The following is a 16752-nucleotide window of genomic DNA, read 5'->3' on the forward strand; positions in this document are numbered from 1 at the left end:
AGCAACAGTTATTTGAAATCACTTTCTTCTGACCCCGGGGGGGGGGGGGGAAACAAGTCTCAAAAAATCTCCTTACAAGCGTGCAGGAGCAGTTTCTCGCCAAATACCGCACCGCGTCTACTCGGAAGCAAGAAGTCCCGCGGCGGGATGCAGAGAGGCGCTGCCTACTCCAGCGCCAGCCGGGCCGGGACCGACGGCTTAAAGATGCCGCGAGTTCGCATTAGTTAGCAAAGCGGTGGCTCCTCTGGCCTCGGGACGCCATTATGCTGCCTCACCCGGGCGGCCGGGGCAGGAGGCGGAGCCGGCGCCGGATTCCTCCCCTCGGCCCCTCGCCGCCGCCTCTTCCTCCCGGCTCTCTCCCAGTATCTGCCCGGCTCTTGCTCTCGACGCTCTTCGGCGGGAAACGCCGCTTGCTGATCAGCCGGGGAAGCGGCCCTCGCCGCTGGGCGGGTGAGGAAAAAAAAATGGCCAAAATTTGGAGAGGGAGGTTGGGCTGCTCTTCTTTCCTCTCGCTCTTCTTTCCTCCCCACGTGGGGCGGAGGAGGGTCTCTATTCTTAGGGAGCGGGGCGTGGGAGAGATGCTTTGGCTTGCCAGCCCCCCCCCCCCCGCACCCACCCACCGCAGGAGACTTTTCTTCCTGGTTTCCTTCGCGCATCCCGCTTTCCACTCCAAGGAACAGAATGCGTATGTTTTCCCCAATTTGCCCTCCCAAACAACCCTGTGAGGTAGGCTGGCAGGGCCAAAGGAGCGTCGCCATGGCTGAGTATTTGTGCCTTTCGCTGCTGTTTTAATTCGGGTGTCCATATTGCGAAACAAGGAGACTTAAAACTTCATTTAAAAAAACCAGCCCATTTCATGGGCTGTGCATGCACGTGCCCTTCTGTGTCCTAATGCACGGGTGTTTTCAAAAGGGTGGGCTGCAATTCATACATGTTGTGTCTTTGCGGGTTTTGGTACCTTTCCGAAAAGTGAGCATGGGGGATATTTGAGGGAGACACGTGTTTGTTTGTTTGTTTGTTTGTGTGTGTGTAAGAGTTCTGGGTTGGGATAAAATTTCGATTGAGAGCAGGAATTGGGGCAGATAAGGGATTTTTAGTTTTATACTTTGATTTATAATCACGATCTGTTTTATGAATGCTGTTAAAATGCTATAATGGTTGAAAGTTGGTTTATTCAATAAATGGCCTGGCAAGTTTGCAGAAGCCCATGGCTGTAGGCAGTAAAGTTATGTTCTGTGTTGGGATTTGCATGCAATAAAAACAGTGCAGTGTGCTCCTGTTCAAGGTGCCATCCAGCTATGTCCTCTAGGAAGCTCCATTTAATTCACATTCTGTGGTCAATCCGCACTCCTCATTTTGCTGTTTTTGTGACTTTTTTGGTCTCTTATGGTCCTCATTTTTTATTTATTTATTTCTGCAAACTTTTCTTTTGGATAAAGATAATCTCTAGGAGAATTGAGTTTGCTAATAGTATAGCAAACAATGCATGGGCATTGTTATTGTTTTTTTTGAATCCCCCCCCAAAAAAAAACTTCCTGGCACAGCTCCTGTACCTCTAAGAGTGACTTTGCCGCAATCAGTAGGTGTAGCACTTCATCACTGTGTCTGCAGAACTGGAGAAAGCCTCACCTGTTGAATTACTTCCTGTCTAGCAGTTATTTAAAGTGTGTGACTGAGGGATGCAACAATGTGTATTGCAGAGAAGGCAACAAATGTTGAGTCATTCATGGAGTCCCTTTCATTTCTCATTAAAAAAACAAAACTTGAAAAACAAGCTGTGTTGCACAAAATTCTGTGTAATTGAAAGCTTGTCCGAATTAAAGAAATTAGTGGTTGTAAAAGATTTGAATTTGTTTCGTCCTACTTGCCTTGTTTTGTGGAACCAGGCATTCTCTACAGTGGGTATTTCATTCCACAACACTTTTTAACAACTTGTTGACAGGAGCAATTCAACAAGTGAGGTTCTACAGGCCTGCATAAAAAGGTATAGGAGATTAGAAGCCTTATTTGTACAGTACAGTGGTACCTCGGGTTACAAACGCTTCAGGTTACAGACTCCACTAACCCAGAAATAGTACCTCGGGTTAATAACTTTCCTTCAGGATGAAAACAGAAATCGTGCTCCAGTGGCGCAGCGGCAGCAGGAGGCCCCATTAGCTAAAGTGGTGCTTCAGGTTAAGAACGGACCTCCGGAACGAATTAAGTACTTAACCCGAGGTACCACTGTACAGTATTTAAAAAACCAAAATAATCCACATCCATCCCATAGTCTCTCTACTTCCGCCAGCCATGGAATATGTGCAGCTTGCAGATTTAACATATAGACTAAGAGAACAAGAAGAACAAACGTTTTGAGAAAACTGGATAATGTTTATTGAATATATGGGGGGAATTGTGTACACTTGAAAACGTTGGCAGCATTAAGATTAATTCAACAGTGTAAAAAAGTTTTGATGGATGTAATATAGTCGTACCTTGGAAGGCAAACAGAATCTGTTCTGGAAGTCCGTTCGACTTCCAAAACATTCGGAAACCAAAGCACGGCTTCCGATTGGGTGGAGGAAACTCCTGCAGCCAATCGGAAGCCGCAGAAGCCCCGTCAGATGTTTGGGTTCCAAAGAACGTTCGCAAACTGGAACAGACACTTCCGGGTTTGTGGCATTCAGGAGCCAAAACATTCGAGAACTAAGGTGTTTGAAAACCACTGTGTACCTGTAATGGAATACTGAATGGTTTCGTTTATGTAAAATATTCAGGGATATAAGATATGCAAAGAGAAGAAGGGAAAGAGAAGAAGGGAAGTCATGGATATTTTAAGGATGTTTAAATGAGTATTCTAAATTGTAAAACAAAATTTAATAAAAATTATATATATAGACATAAACTTCAGTGTGTCTACTCTTCCCCTCCCCCCAAATTTTTTTATTGGTTTTCACAATATTATAAACAAACAAACACATAAGACAAACAAACATAAATCATAGCCTTATTGAAAATTACACTTATTAACTTTGTTAAGTGGCTTCCCCTTGGTTGAATTTCATTGCATTTCCTTTTAACGGTTTCCCAAGTCACAATTCTTATAAAATTTAACTTAAACATTAACATCCTTAAAGCTTCACTTTATGAAATTAAACATATTAATTCATCACTTAACATAAATAAAATCCTCAGCCAATTAAGTATCTGCAAGCTGTTTTCATTTAGTTTAACTTAACATAGTTAACTAAATAATCATTAAATTTAATCCATTCTTCCTGATACTCCTCCTCCTGGTCACGGACTCTCCCGGTTAGGTCGGCTAGCTCCGAAAAATCCATCATCTCAGTGCGCCTACTCTTGAGTAGGACTAGCACTGCGCACAACCCCTAGCATTCTGAGGTAAGACTCCTATATTATCCCATTTAGTGTTTTTTTCAGAAATAAGCTGCCTTATACTGATCAGTCCATCTAGCTCAATGTTATCTACAATGACTGACTGCAGCTCTCCCAAGATTTCAAATAGGGTTCTCTCTTAGCCTTACCTGGAGATGCTGGGGATTGAATGTGGGATCTACTTCATGCAAAGCAAATTATCTGCCACTCCCCCCCCCTCTGCCTTGGCAGCCAAATACTTATGACCCTTGACTTCCGATTCCTTATTTCTTTTGATCTGCAGAGTGTGTCCTGTTTGTCAAGATGGCCGTGCCTTTCGTGGAAGACTGGGACTTAGTGCAGACCCTCGGGGAAGGCGCTTATGGAGAGTGAGTATAGCTTAGGCAATACCATGCAACATATTATAATAAAGGTAAAGGGACCCCTGACCATTAGGTCTGGTCATGGCCGACTCTGGGGTTGCGGCGCTCATCTCGCTTTATTGGCCGAGGGAGCTGGCATACAGCTTCTGGGTCATGTGGCCAGCATGACTAAGCCGCTTCTGGCAAACCAGAGCAGCGCACGGAAACGCCGTTTGCCTTCCCACTGGAGCGGTACCTATTTATCTACTTGCACTGGTGTGCTTTCAAACTGCTAGGTTGGCAGGAGCAGGAACCGAGCAACGGGAGCTCACCCCATTGCGAGGATTCAAACTGCCGACCCTCTGATCGGCAAGTCCTAGGCTCTGGTTTAACCCAAAGTGCCACCCACGTCCCTTAACATATTATAATACATGGAGGCAAGTGAATGGTTCCAGAACAAGAGTAAACTGTAAATTGAAATTGCTGCTGTATTCTTGTGTCGAGGGTTGTCAAAAATCACAAGAGCTTTAATTTGGGTTGTTGAATTTGCTCATTTTTTTTCCAGGAGGAGGAAATGTGTGCTGTGGCTGGCAAGCAAAGCTGAGACTTAACGCACAATTTTTAGTAATAATGTTCGGCGAAGAAAGCCTATCTATAAAAACCTTGCTTTCCACTTTCTCTTTATAGAGTTCAGTTGGCTGTGAACAGACGCACGGAAGAAGCAGTGGCGGTGAAGATTGTTGACATGAAATGCGCTATAGAGTGCCCAGATCAGATTAAGAAGGAGATCTGCATTAACAAAATGTTAAATCACGAGAACATTGTCAAGTTTTACGGACATCGGCGAGAAGGCACTATTCAGTATCTGTTCCTAGAGTACTGCAGCGGGGGAGAACTCTTTGACCGAATAGGTACAGGGGGTTTTATGGGATAGGAAGGCAGGCCACAGAATGGTCCTTGGATGAGGATGCTCTCCAAGGGTCAAATGGTTTGTTTATTTAAGTCATCTATATACAGTCGTTCCTTGGATCCTGAACACCTTGCGACGTGAATGTTTTGAAGTGACTTCCAGTTTGTGCACGTTCTTCAAAACCCGAACGTCCGACAGGGCTTCTGTGGCTTCCGATTGGCTGCAGGAGCTTCCTGCGGCCAATTGGAAGCCGCGCCTTGGGTTTCCAAATGTTTTGGAAGTCGAACAGACTTCTGGAACAGATTCCCTTCGGCTTCCGAGGTCCCACTGCAACTTGCATCTCAGGGATATTTAAACACATTCAAAGCAAGCCTCCTCTATGGTAGCCTGCAATCATTTTATGAACTTAAATCCAAACAAAAATGGTGTTTGCTGCTATCAATGCTACTGTGAAACATGGTGTTCAGTTTGTTACCAATAATGCCTTCGGCCATAACTATTTCAGAGCAAACAACCCGAAAGGTTATATTCATTAGAAACACTGCTATCACTGTGTAAATTTCATTAGTATGTTTCTTCATGAAGCTATGGTGCCTTCCTTGCAGAGCCAGATGTAGGAATGCCAGAAGCAGAAGCACAGAAGTTTTTCCACCAGCTTATAGCTGGAGTCGTAAGTTTATTTATGTTGCTTTTTCAAGCTCTTTTTTTGTGTGTGAAAGCAGGTTGAATGAATGCTTTCTATTAATGCCTTGTATCATTTTGACAGGTCTACCTTCACAGTATAGGAGTAACACATCGGGATATTAAGCCTGAGAATCTGCTGCTAAATGGAATGGGTAAGAGAGAGAGACCGCTTTGTTCTTGTTGTTGTTGTTTAGTCGTGTCCGACTCTTCGTGACCCCACGGACCAGAGCATGCCAGGCACTCCTGTCTTCCACTCCCTCCCGCAGTTTGGTCAAACTCATGCTGGTAGCTTCGAGAACACTGTCCAACCATCTCGCCCTCTGTCACCCCCTTCTCCTTGTGCCCTCCATCTTTCCCAACATCAGGGTCTTTTCCAGGGAGTCTTCTCTTCTCATGAGGTGGCCAAAGTATTGGAGCCTCAGCTTCAGGATCTGTCCTTCCAGTGAGCACTCAGGGTTGATTTCCTTAAGAATGGATAAGTTTGTTCTTCTTGCTGTCCATGGGACTCTCAAGAGTCTCCTCCAACACCATAATTCAAAAGCATCAATTCTTCGGCGATCAGCCTTCTTTATGGTCCAGCTCTCACTTCCATACATAACTAATTTCTTTAGTTCAGTATCAATTTTCCACAAGTTAAAAAGCAGCCCACACTTTGGATGTGAAAGCAACAAGTCCTCTCTGTTGCTAACACCAAACATCAAGCAGTCAGAGGACTTGGGTTTGGTTTTTTTTAGGATTTCACTCGGCTATCCTTGATTTGGAGCAGCAATAGAACACTTAATGCCTGCTTATGTAGACGTGGCCCACTAGTATCAATGGGATATTTTGGAACTGGCATACTAAGGAGTAGGGTAGATTAGTATCAGTGACAAATTTCTGAGCTGGCATACTTAAAAGGACCATTTTTTAAAAAGTTAAATGTTTGTGTCTTAGATCAATGTTACTTTAGTGCAGGGGTCAGCAAACTTTTTCAGCAGGGGGCCGGTCCACTGTCCCTCAGACCTTGTTGGGGGGCCGGACTATATTTTGAAAAAAAATATGAATGAATTCCTATGCCCCACAAATAACCCAGAGATGCATTTTAAATAAAAGCACACATTCTACTCATGTAAAAACACAAGGCAGGCCCCACAAATAACCCAGAGATGCATTTTAAATAAAAGGACACATTCTACTCATGTAAAAACACGCTGATTCCCAGACTGTCCGCAGGCCGGATTTAGAAGGTGATTGGGCCGGATCCAGCCCCCAGGCCTTAGTTTGCCTACCCATGCTTTAGTGTGCCTCAAACAAAGATGATGAATTAGAATGATGCGCAAGATACCTTCTTTATTCTTGTATTTGTTTAGATAATCTCAAAATCTCTGACTTTGGACTAGCAACTGTGTTTAAGTACAATGGTCGTGAGCGATTGTTGAACAAGATGTGTGGCACGCTCCCGTACATTGCGCCAGAAGTCCTTAAAAGAAAAGAATTCCATGCTGAGCCAGTTGATGTTTGGTCATGTGGAATCGTACTCACTGCCATGTTGGCAGGAGGTAAGAGCTACCCAAGTTTTAATTTGTTTTATTAACATTAGTTTGTTGATAAGGATTTGCCTCTTAAAACTAATGCTCTACATTTACACAACAGGGATGCAGATCAGCAGTGCGCCTTGGTGTATTATCTCTTGGGAATTCGGGATATTTATTAAAGTGTGGTTCTTGATCTAGTTCATTACAGTGGTACCTTGGTTCTCAAACTTAATCCGTTCCAAAAGTCCGTTCCAAAACCAAGGCACGCTTTCCCATAGAAAGTAATGCAAAATGGATTAATCCATTCCAGACTTTTAAAAACAATGCCTAAAACACCAATTTAACATTAATTTTACTCTATAATAAGACCATTGATTCATAAAATGAAAGCATTAAACAATGTACAGTGGTACCTCGGGTTAAGTACTTAATTTGTTCCGGAGGTCTGTTCTTAACCTGAAACTGTTCTTAACCTGAAGCACCACTTTAGCTAATGGGGCCTTCTGCTGCTGCCGCACCACCAGAGCACGATTTCTGTTCTCATCCTGAAGCAAAGTTCTTAACCTGAAGCACTATTTATGGGTTAGCAGAGTCTGTAACCTGAAGCATATGTAACCTGAAGCGTATGTAACCCGAGGTACCACTGTACTGCAGTCACAAAATCAATCAATCAGTAGCTGAACTGGGTTCCACACAGTCACAGAAACGAAACGAAAAGAGCCGCAAAAACAAAAATGTAAAATGAATAGCAAAAACAGACAGACCTCAGCGTAACACTCAAAACGGCAGTGTGGCACTCAAATCAGAAGCGTAACACTCAAATTGGAGTGCGTTCAGCTTCCAAAAAAAGTTCGCAAACCGGAACACTTCTGTGTTTGCAGTGTTTGGGTTCCAAGTTGTTTGAGTACCAAGGCATTTGAGAACCAAGGTACCACTGTAATCATCTACAGGCCTTCACAAATATACTGGTGGAGTGGGGACATTAAAAAAACAGAGAAAGGCCCGTGTACATTTTTCATTCTTGAAAAATTTAAGCAAGAGTAGAACAACCAATACCCATAGCAGTTTTGCAAAAGTTGCTGGCTGATCTTATTAACTTGAAGTACAAACTTAGTAACTGATTCATTCACATGAGATGAGGCGCCCATGGCTTGGAAGGTCGTACGCCACTCTACAGCTTGAGTTGCAAAGGGAGCCATCAGAGGCCAAATACATGTGGCTTTTGTCTCTTTAAAAATGATACCATAGTAGTGCATTTATTAGCACACAGTTACACAATTCATATATGGAGTGCCACTAAATCTTTCTTCCAGTGTAGCTAAGGGGAGATTGTTGAAGCTAATTAATTACCCTCTAACCATCGCTGTCTGTATGGTTACTCCCAAGAATAGCTGAGAACATCTCTCCAACTGTCTACCACAAGAAAGCTCTCCTCTTAAAAGCAGCTATGTGAACTTTTCCCTCTCCTTCAATACATCCTTTTAAAAATAATAATATATTTTTAGATCAAATTTAAGCAGATAGAATAAAAGCACAAGCATTTCGACCGATTCAACACCAAAAGTAGCAATAATATGCCACAACAAATTTCCAGTGTTTGATAAACCTGCAAGATACTGCATTTTTTTAAAAAAACAGGCTTTGGAAGGAAGAGTCATTTAAGTTAAAGCATTCTATACATTCAGCATAGAATGTTCATTTATAAATGTGTTGCCGAAACCAGCGTTTTAAAAAATAATAGTAATGAATTCTTCACAGTTTTAACAGCATACAACTACTGACTCTCTCAGGGGTTGATAGTTTCATATAGTTTTAAATATTGCAAGCAGCCCTGAGCAGTGCTTTTGCACCAGAACGGTAGGATATAAATGTTTTAATACATATAATAAAATTAATATTTAAACAAGTGTATCTGCAATAATTTTTTGAGGGATTTAGCTTACTGCATAAATCTGGAGCAAATTGCATAGTAACCATATTTTCTGATAGTGTGACATTTATAGCCAAGCTGGAACAGAAAAAAAGAAATTGCCGCAGATTTTCATTGCTCACAGTTTTACTGGAGACTGTTTTTCTAGTCTAAGTAGTTATTAATTCCTCGTTTTGAATGTGCTGTGTAACTAATGTGGTTATTAGTGACCTTCTTATAACCCTTGGGTGTGTCTCTTCCTCTTAAAATGCTAACATCCATTTGCTTGAAACCCAAATACCTTCTTAGTTTGTCTCCAGATCACTGACAAGTTTTGTCAAGAAATGTGGCTTTCTTTCTTGCAGAATTGCCATGGGACCAGCCTGTTGACACATGTCAGGAATACTGTGATTGGAAAGAAAAGAAAACATATTTGTCACCATGGAAGAAGATAGACTCGTTGCCACTAGGTACAGACGCGGGTCTAGGTACAGTGGTCTAGGTACAGATCACTAGGTAGGGACGCGGGTGGTGCTGTGGGTAAAACCTCAGTGCCTAGGACTTGCCGATCGTATGGTCGGCGGTTCGAATCCCCGCGGCTGGGTGAGCTCCCGTAGTTCGGTCCCAGCTCCTGCCCACCTAGCAGTTCAAAAGCACCCCTAAGTGCAAGTAGATAAATAGGTACCGCTCCGGCGGGAAGGTGAACGGTGTTTCCGTGTGCGGCACTGGTGCTGGCTCGCCAGCTGCAGCTTCGTAATGCTGGCCACGTGACCCGGAAGTGTCTTTGGACGGCGCCGGCTCCCGGCCTCTTGAGCGAGATGAGCGCGCAACCCCAGAGTCGGACACGACTGGCCCGTACGGGCAGGGGTACCTTTACCTTTACAGACCTTTACTGACTGTTTTTATATTTACTTGGCGGGCAGTCTTGATAGCTTTGCTATATAATGAGTGTGTTATTTTTCTGAGTACAGATCATATCCTCCAAAGAACATCTTTAAAAGTTGGGTGACTCTGGTTCATGTAAAAATTGTAACGATTTATTTGAAAACTGGTGGAACAATGTTTGAGGGCATCTCAATTGAATTGCAAGCCATTGCCACAGAAGGTGGACAATTTCAGAACTTGTAGGCCATGCATATAACCAAATTCTTTATTTCTTTTCAGCTTTACTCCTCAAACTATTAACTGAGGACCCCGCATCAAGGCTTACTATTGAAGACCTTAAAAAGGACAGGTGGTACACAAAAGCTTTAAAGAAAGGTAATTAAAAAAAAAAAATGCATGTGAATTTTGTATGTAGCTGCATATTTGAAATCTTTTGACACCTGAAAACGGTACAGTTGACATCTCTCATATATGCCACTGAAAGGAGCGAGTTATATATTTAAAGATATTGATATTTACAATTTAGGTGGCTCACCCTGTTTTAATCTTACTTGAGGATAGATTTTGCTTGCTTTTTCATCCCCTTTGCTGATCAGTCCCATTTATCAAGGTCTGCTACTAATAAGGGCTCATCTTGGGTTAATCCAGGCATAGGCAAACTCGGCCCTCCAGATGTTTTGGGACTACAATTCCCATCATCCCTGACCACTGGTCCTGTTAGCTAGGGATCATGGGAGCTGTAGTCCCAAAACATCTGGAGGGCCGAGTTTGCCTATGCCTGGAATCGGTACATTCACGTTTGACTCTAGGATGAAAACCAGTGTAAATCATTCCAATATTATGATTGTGCACTCACACCCCTCCTGAGTGACCTGTGGGAGCGCCCATCTAAATGAAAAGTGGTGCGGAAGGCCTCCTTAGACACTTTGAATCACATTTTAACTAGCTCTAACAATGGGAAGAGGTTGTTGGTCTGAGAATTCTGCAAATCATTTGGCAGTTCTATTGCAATTATTTTATCCCACCATTCATGAAGTTTGAATACAGTGGTACCTTGGTTCTCAAATTTAATCCGTTCTGGGAGTCCGTTCGGCTCCCAGAATGGTTCAGAAAGCAAGGTGTGGCTTCCAATTGGCTGCAGGAGCATCGAATGTTCGGCTTCCAAAGAACATTCAGAAACTGGAACAATCACTTCTGGGTTTGCAACGTTCGGGAGCCGATTTGTTCGACAACTAAGCCGTTCGACTACCAAGGTACCACTGTCGGTGGTTTTGAGTTTACATTAGTGTTCACAAATGCAAGTGATGTGTGTTTAGCTTCTTTTGGTCTTAGGAAGAATGACAAGCTGACACACAGCACCTTTGGAAAGGTTGGAGCCATTAAAGAACAACAGCAACAATCCAATCATTTTACTTGGGATTTACAATGTACTTAACAGTGAATGACAAAAATAATTCCCCCCCCCTCCCCTTTGAAAACTGAGTACTAGTTTTTCTTTCTAGGCATCAAGCGGCCTCGAGTCTCATCGGGGGGACTATCCGATTCCCCAGGATGTTTTTCTAAGCACATCCGATCGGATACGGACTTCTCTCCAGTGAAAAGTGCACGCAGGTGAAAAATATATTCGTTCATTGTGTCCAACACACAGGCAAAAGCGTGTGTGTATGTGGTGTCTGGCTAATATTTTTAACTTGATGGGGAACTTTTTATTTTTTACTCTGAAGCTCTGCAATGACTTATTCTGTGCTGCCATATCTTAAGACGTGTTCCACAAGTAACAAAACCAGAGGTGATCTATGGCATGTCTGCACTGTGCCACTAGGCTGCAGTAGCCAGTTTAACAGAGCCAGATCTTCTCTTCCTTCTTGCCCCTCCTTCGCTGCATTGTTGCCTGCCCCCTTGATTTGACAGAATAGTAGCAAAACAACTCGTACACAGAGAGCGAGGGCAGCAGCGGAGATGGTTTTGTATCTGAAAGCACTCATTCTATCCTGTTTAAATACCAAAATTGGGGAACTTTGGGGACTTTAATATGAGGATTAATCTGATGGTTCTAGCGTCTGGGTTTTATTTAAGTGCAGGAGAAAATGGGCGAAGGTGGGGGTATGTTTTAAGTCTTGCAGAGCATAACAAAGTAATATGTTCAAGTTGTGTGGTAAATGCTACTGTCGAGGCTATGTGTGTTTTATGATTCTGCAAACATGCAATGCAGAAAACAAGTGACTTTTTACATTGAGCAGGGGTGGCCAACTCCCAAGAGACTGTGAACTACTCACAGAGTTAAAAACTGGCAGTGATCTAGCCCCTTTTAGGGGTTCAGATCAAAGTTGTTGAGCTTTCTTTAGGGAGGAGGAAAGCTCTGTTTTTGGGGGGTGCTTATAAGTATAAAACCAAATTTACTAGAATAATAGCTAGAATAGAGATAGACTTGTAACCATTCAAGCATACCAAAGAGCTCCAGTGATCTACCAGTGATCTACCACAGACATCCAGTGATCTACCGGTAGATCACGATCTACCTGTTGGACGTGCCTGCATTAAGGCAATTCAATCATGATAGAATGATTTAAATAATGACGAAAATTGCCAAGAAAAAGGCCGACTTAATGCCCAGTTCTGAGGGCCAACGCATGTAGCGGTTAACTCCCGGAAATAAAAAAAGTTCTAGACAATGTGTTGTCGCGCCATTTAGGAACGTGACACTGCTTTGTTTTCCTTGCTGCAGTGAGGAGAAAAAGACCTGCTCCAATTCTCAGCCGGAACCTGGCACTGGACTTTCTTTGTGGGATAGCGGTCCAGCTGGCATCGATAAGCTAGTGCAAGGCATCAGTTTCTCCCAGCCAGCTTGCCCTGAACACATGCTGCTCAACAGCCAACTGCTTGGCACTCCCAGTTCTTCCCAGGTAACTTGGTCTGGTGGCTTGGCTATCGACTTTCGTTGTTTTTGGAACTTGTAGAGGCCCTTGTGCTTTTGTTTTGCACCGTAACAGCAACCCCCCTCCCCAATTTAATGCTTCAGCCCTCGAAAAAAATATACACACCCTTGTGCAAATTAATTGAAACAAACAATGTAGTTTATTGTACAAAACTCACATATACATGTACAAAACTCACAGATACCTACATTAGTAACGGATATGACCTCCACTATTTTTAAGCAGCATTTGAACACAGTTTGGCATGGAGTCTACTAGTTTCGAACAGTCACTGTTGATTTTCGGATCCACACTTGAATCAGCGCCTGAATGAGCTTCTCCATATTCCTCCAGTCTACAGCACGGAGATTTTGCATATAGCCCACAAATTCTCAATGGGATTTACGTCTGGGGAATTCCCTGGCCAGTCAAGTACCTGTAGTTGCTGCTCTGTCATGAATTTCTTCACCGCTTTCGATGTGTGACAGGGGGATAGATCCTGCTGCAGTATCCCAGTACCGTCAAGATACCTCTTTTCCAGCTCTGGAATAACTCTTTCGTAGAACCTCAATATATTGTGGCGAGCGCATCATTCCTTCTGTTGGCTGCAGGCTTCCGACACCATAATGAACAACTGACTTTTCATGTTTGTTTTGAGTACAGGATTACGAGTAAGATAGAAAACATGCTTTGTTTCAGTTAATTTGCACAAGGGTGTATATATTTGGTTCATGCACAGGACACATATATTTTTAAACGATTGCTATGCAATTCTTTAGCACCATAAAACAATGCAGAGCCTTGATGAAAACTTGACATTCATTTTAGCCTTCAGCTGACTTCTGGTGTCTTCCGTTCCTTTCTCTCTTAGAATTCATGGCAGCGCTTAGTGAAGAGAATGACCCGTTTCTTTTTGAAGCTGGACGCTGACCAGTCTTACCACGTATTGAAGGAGGTTTGCGAAAAAATGGGCTACGTCTGGAAGAAGGGCTGCACAAACCAGGTGTGAATTAATTGTGTGTGTCCATCACACACAATATGGACAGACAGGCATTGTGGTGTAGGCACGATAGATGGCAACAAGAGAGAGGGTCTTCTCAGTGGGTGCATCAATATTATGGAACACCTGGCCCTGTGAGACATGGGCCATTCCTTCTCTGGTAGTTGTTGTTGTTGCGCGGTACATACATTTTTATTCTGTCAGTTGGCAGGAAAAACCTGCTCTAAAAGTCGTGATTTGTCTGTGATGCTTGCTTTTGTTGTATTTTTAATTCTTCTCTTTTGCATTTTTGTTTGTTGCTTTATTTTATTCAGCGTGATTTTCTTATATTTTCACGCTGTGATTTTAAGTTGTAAGCAGCACCGAGTAGGGCAGGTAATTTTAAAAAATAAAATTAATTCGCATTTACATACTTTTATGCAGTGCTTTTTTCCATGGGGGGACGCAGGGGTATGCGTACCCCTAAATATATTTTTAGAAAAAAAGCACTGCTTGTATGCATTTGCATACAAAATAAGTATATATGATTTGTTGTAACTAGGAGATACACAGTGTCCTGGAAGAAATTGTTATTTTTTAATTCAAGGCCTGTTGGGGAGCTCTTTAGACAGATCCTCATTTGGTTGCTAGTGAGAAAAATAGTGTGAAGGCTGCCGTAAACTTAGAGAGCCTAACTTTGCAACTTCAGAGATTTATTTTTTGATTTGATTTGAATTGAATTGTATACCACCTTATATCGGCAGACCTCAGGACGGTTCACAGCATAAAAAGAGTGAGCATTATTGATTGTAAATATCCTTTGTAAACCTCTTTCCCCTGATAAAATACTTGTTTTCCTTCTAAGGTTACCATATCAACCACAGATAGAAGAAACAACAAACTGATTTTCAAGGCAAACCTCTTGGAAATGGATGACAAAATACTTGTTGACTTCCGCCTGTCTAAGGTATATACAAAGTTAACCAACGCATTTCATTCTAAGGATAAGAAGGATGCCTTGGCACTTGTAGTAGATATTACCTAACCAGTCAAACTTACTTAAATAGAAATAAAGCTACATTTTTACCTAGCGCAATAGAAAGCAAAGATTTGATTTGACCTGGGTTTTTAATCTCTTGAGATAATTGCAAATTGTGGGGAGAATGTTTTATGTGCTTGGGCTCCCTCCAGTGGTAGCTCCTCAGTACTGCAGAATGCTTTCACACTGCCAGCTGTCAACATGTTCTGATTCAGAATATTATATTTACCATTGTAGTCACTTTATTTTCTAATCTGTTCTAGCATACTGTATGGGCTGGGGCTGGCGGTTAGCCTTCTGCTTGGTTCAAGAGCTGCAGGGTGCTTAGTGGAAAGCTCAGCTATGGGGATGCTATGCGCTCTATGTGGGGCTACCTTTGAAGGTGACCCGGAAACTACAACTAATCCAGAATGCGGCAGCTAGACAGGCGAACGTTCCTTGGAACCCTAATATCCAACGGGGCTTCTGATTGGCTGCGGGAGCTTCCTGCGGCCAATCGGAAGCCGTGCTTTGGTTTCTGAATGTTTTGGAAGTCGAACGGACTTCCGGAACGGATTCCGTTCGACTTCCGAGGTACGGCTGTACTCATAATGTGGTTTATACTTCCCTCTTGTATCGTTTCTCTAGCTAATACGTGCCCTTCCAATGACATATACTCACTTGGATTCTTCCCCACCTCCCTTCCCTTTGCAGGGTGACGGCTTGGAGTTCAAGAGGCATTTCCTGAAGATCAAAGGGAAGCTGAGTGATGTCGTCAGCACACAGAAGCTGTGGCTTCCTGTCACATGATGACGTTGTGGTTGAGAGTGGCTCTGTTTTGATTCAGCGGCTTCTGCTAAGGGACAGTCATGCCTGCCGCATCCCAAACTCCAGTCATTCAATGGAAATCTTTTGTTTTGTTTAGGTTTTATGGGGATAGGCGTTCAAGCTATCCACATATGGTAACGGGCGATAACTGTTGTGAAGGTGCACATTTGCAATGGTTGGCTGGGGTATCCCACCCTTGATTATGATCATGAAAGTCACGAGTGGCTTAGCTTAGTTCACATTCTTGACTTAGAAGTGGTTTTTTTTTTTGTAGGTTGCTCAAGCTCCTCTTCCATATACATGTGTTTCCCTTCTTTTTTCCAAAGTAAAAAAAAATTCAGACTGAGCTTGAAAGCTGCTCCTTTGTAAAACATAACATGAGCGTTATCATGCTCCTTTGATGACTTTGGTTTTAAAAAACAACAAAAAAAATAAGTTTATTTTATATAAACATGATAAGAGTTGTAGGAATGTTAGGTCCAGAATAAGGTCCTTCTCAAATCACTTGACTCAGTTTATGATTATTTGCTCCTAAAGTCAGGGCTTCTGAATGGAGCTATACAGTTGCAGTTCATTGCTTTTGGTTTCTACTGTCACCCTTAAGAAAATATAAAGCCCATTGGTTGTTTTTAGCGTCAGTTCCAATTTTAAAATATATTTTCTATTTTTAGGGTATAATTCTCTCCCCTCCAATCCTTGTATAGGTCTGATCAGACTGGCTGAGCCTCTAAAGTAGAAGTGGGCAAAAATATTGGGTTTTGTAGTCGTAAGAACATCTTGTGGGGCCATAGGTTCCCCACCTTAGTCTAAATCAGGGTTTCCCAAACTTGGGTCTCCAGCTGTTTTTGGACTACAACTCCCATCATCTCTAGCTAGCAAGACCAGTGGTCAGGGATGATGGGAACCGTAGTCCAAAACAGCTGGAGGCCCAAGTTTGGGAAACACCGGTCTAAATGGAAGGAGATGTAATGGATTAACAGACCCCTCACTCTTTTTATTTCCTTTGTACTGTTTTGTCTTTTGGGAAGCAAACTTCTTTCAAACTGGTTAAACTTGAATGTACCATGCAAATACACTAGAGTGGAGGTGGCCGGATGCTAAACTGCAGCTGTCATCATTCCTGACCATTGACCATGCTGGATGGGGCTGATGGGAGCTGTAGTCCAGCAAAATCCGGAGGGCACCAGGTTGGCTACCCCTGCACTAAGAGAGTAAGGGGATGACACACAAACCTTGTTTCTGACCATACTTCCTGACCCATATTTAAATCTACAAAACTGTGAATTTTTAAATGTGTCTGTAAAGAAAATAAAACAATTTGCAAAATAAAGAATGATCTCGGATTAAAAGAACGCTGTCAGTGTATAGCATGCAAGTTTTCTTCTTTATTCACC

The 16752-nt window shown here is 42.7% G+C and overlaps 1 protein-coding gene across 1 annotated transcript; it reads left to right on the forward strand.

The window, feature by feature from the left end:
• Positions 1-50: 50 nt before the first annotated feature.
• CHEK1 (checkpoint kinase 1) lies at positions 51-16710 on the forward strand. Its single transcript, XM_080984104.1, has 13 exons — positions 51-450; positions 3659-3743; positions 4404-4627; positions 5232-5296; positions 5393-5462; positions 6660-6848; positions 9099-9203; positions 9898-9993; positions 11121-11229; positions 12344-12521; positions 13405-13536; positions 14378-14479; positions 15245-16710. The coding sequence occupies exons 1-13, from the start codon at positions 264-266 to the stop codon at positions 15338-15340; spliced, it is 1638 nt and encodes a 545-aa protein (XP_080840230.1). The 5' UTR covers positions 51-263; the 3' UTR covers positions 15341-16710.
• The last annotated feature ends 42 nt before the right edge of the window (positions 16711-16752 follow it).

Source organism: Podarcis pityusensis, assembly GCF_964106645.2.
Source record: "Podarcis pityusensis genome assembly, chromosome: 15".
In the NCBI taxonomy this organism is placed as follows: Eukaryota; Metazoa; Chordata; class Lepidosauria; order Squamata; family Lacertidae; genus Podarcis; species Podarcis pityusensis.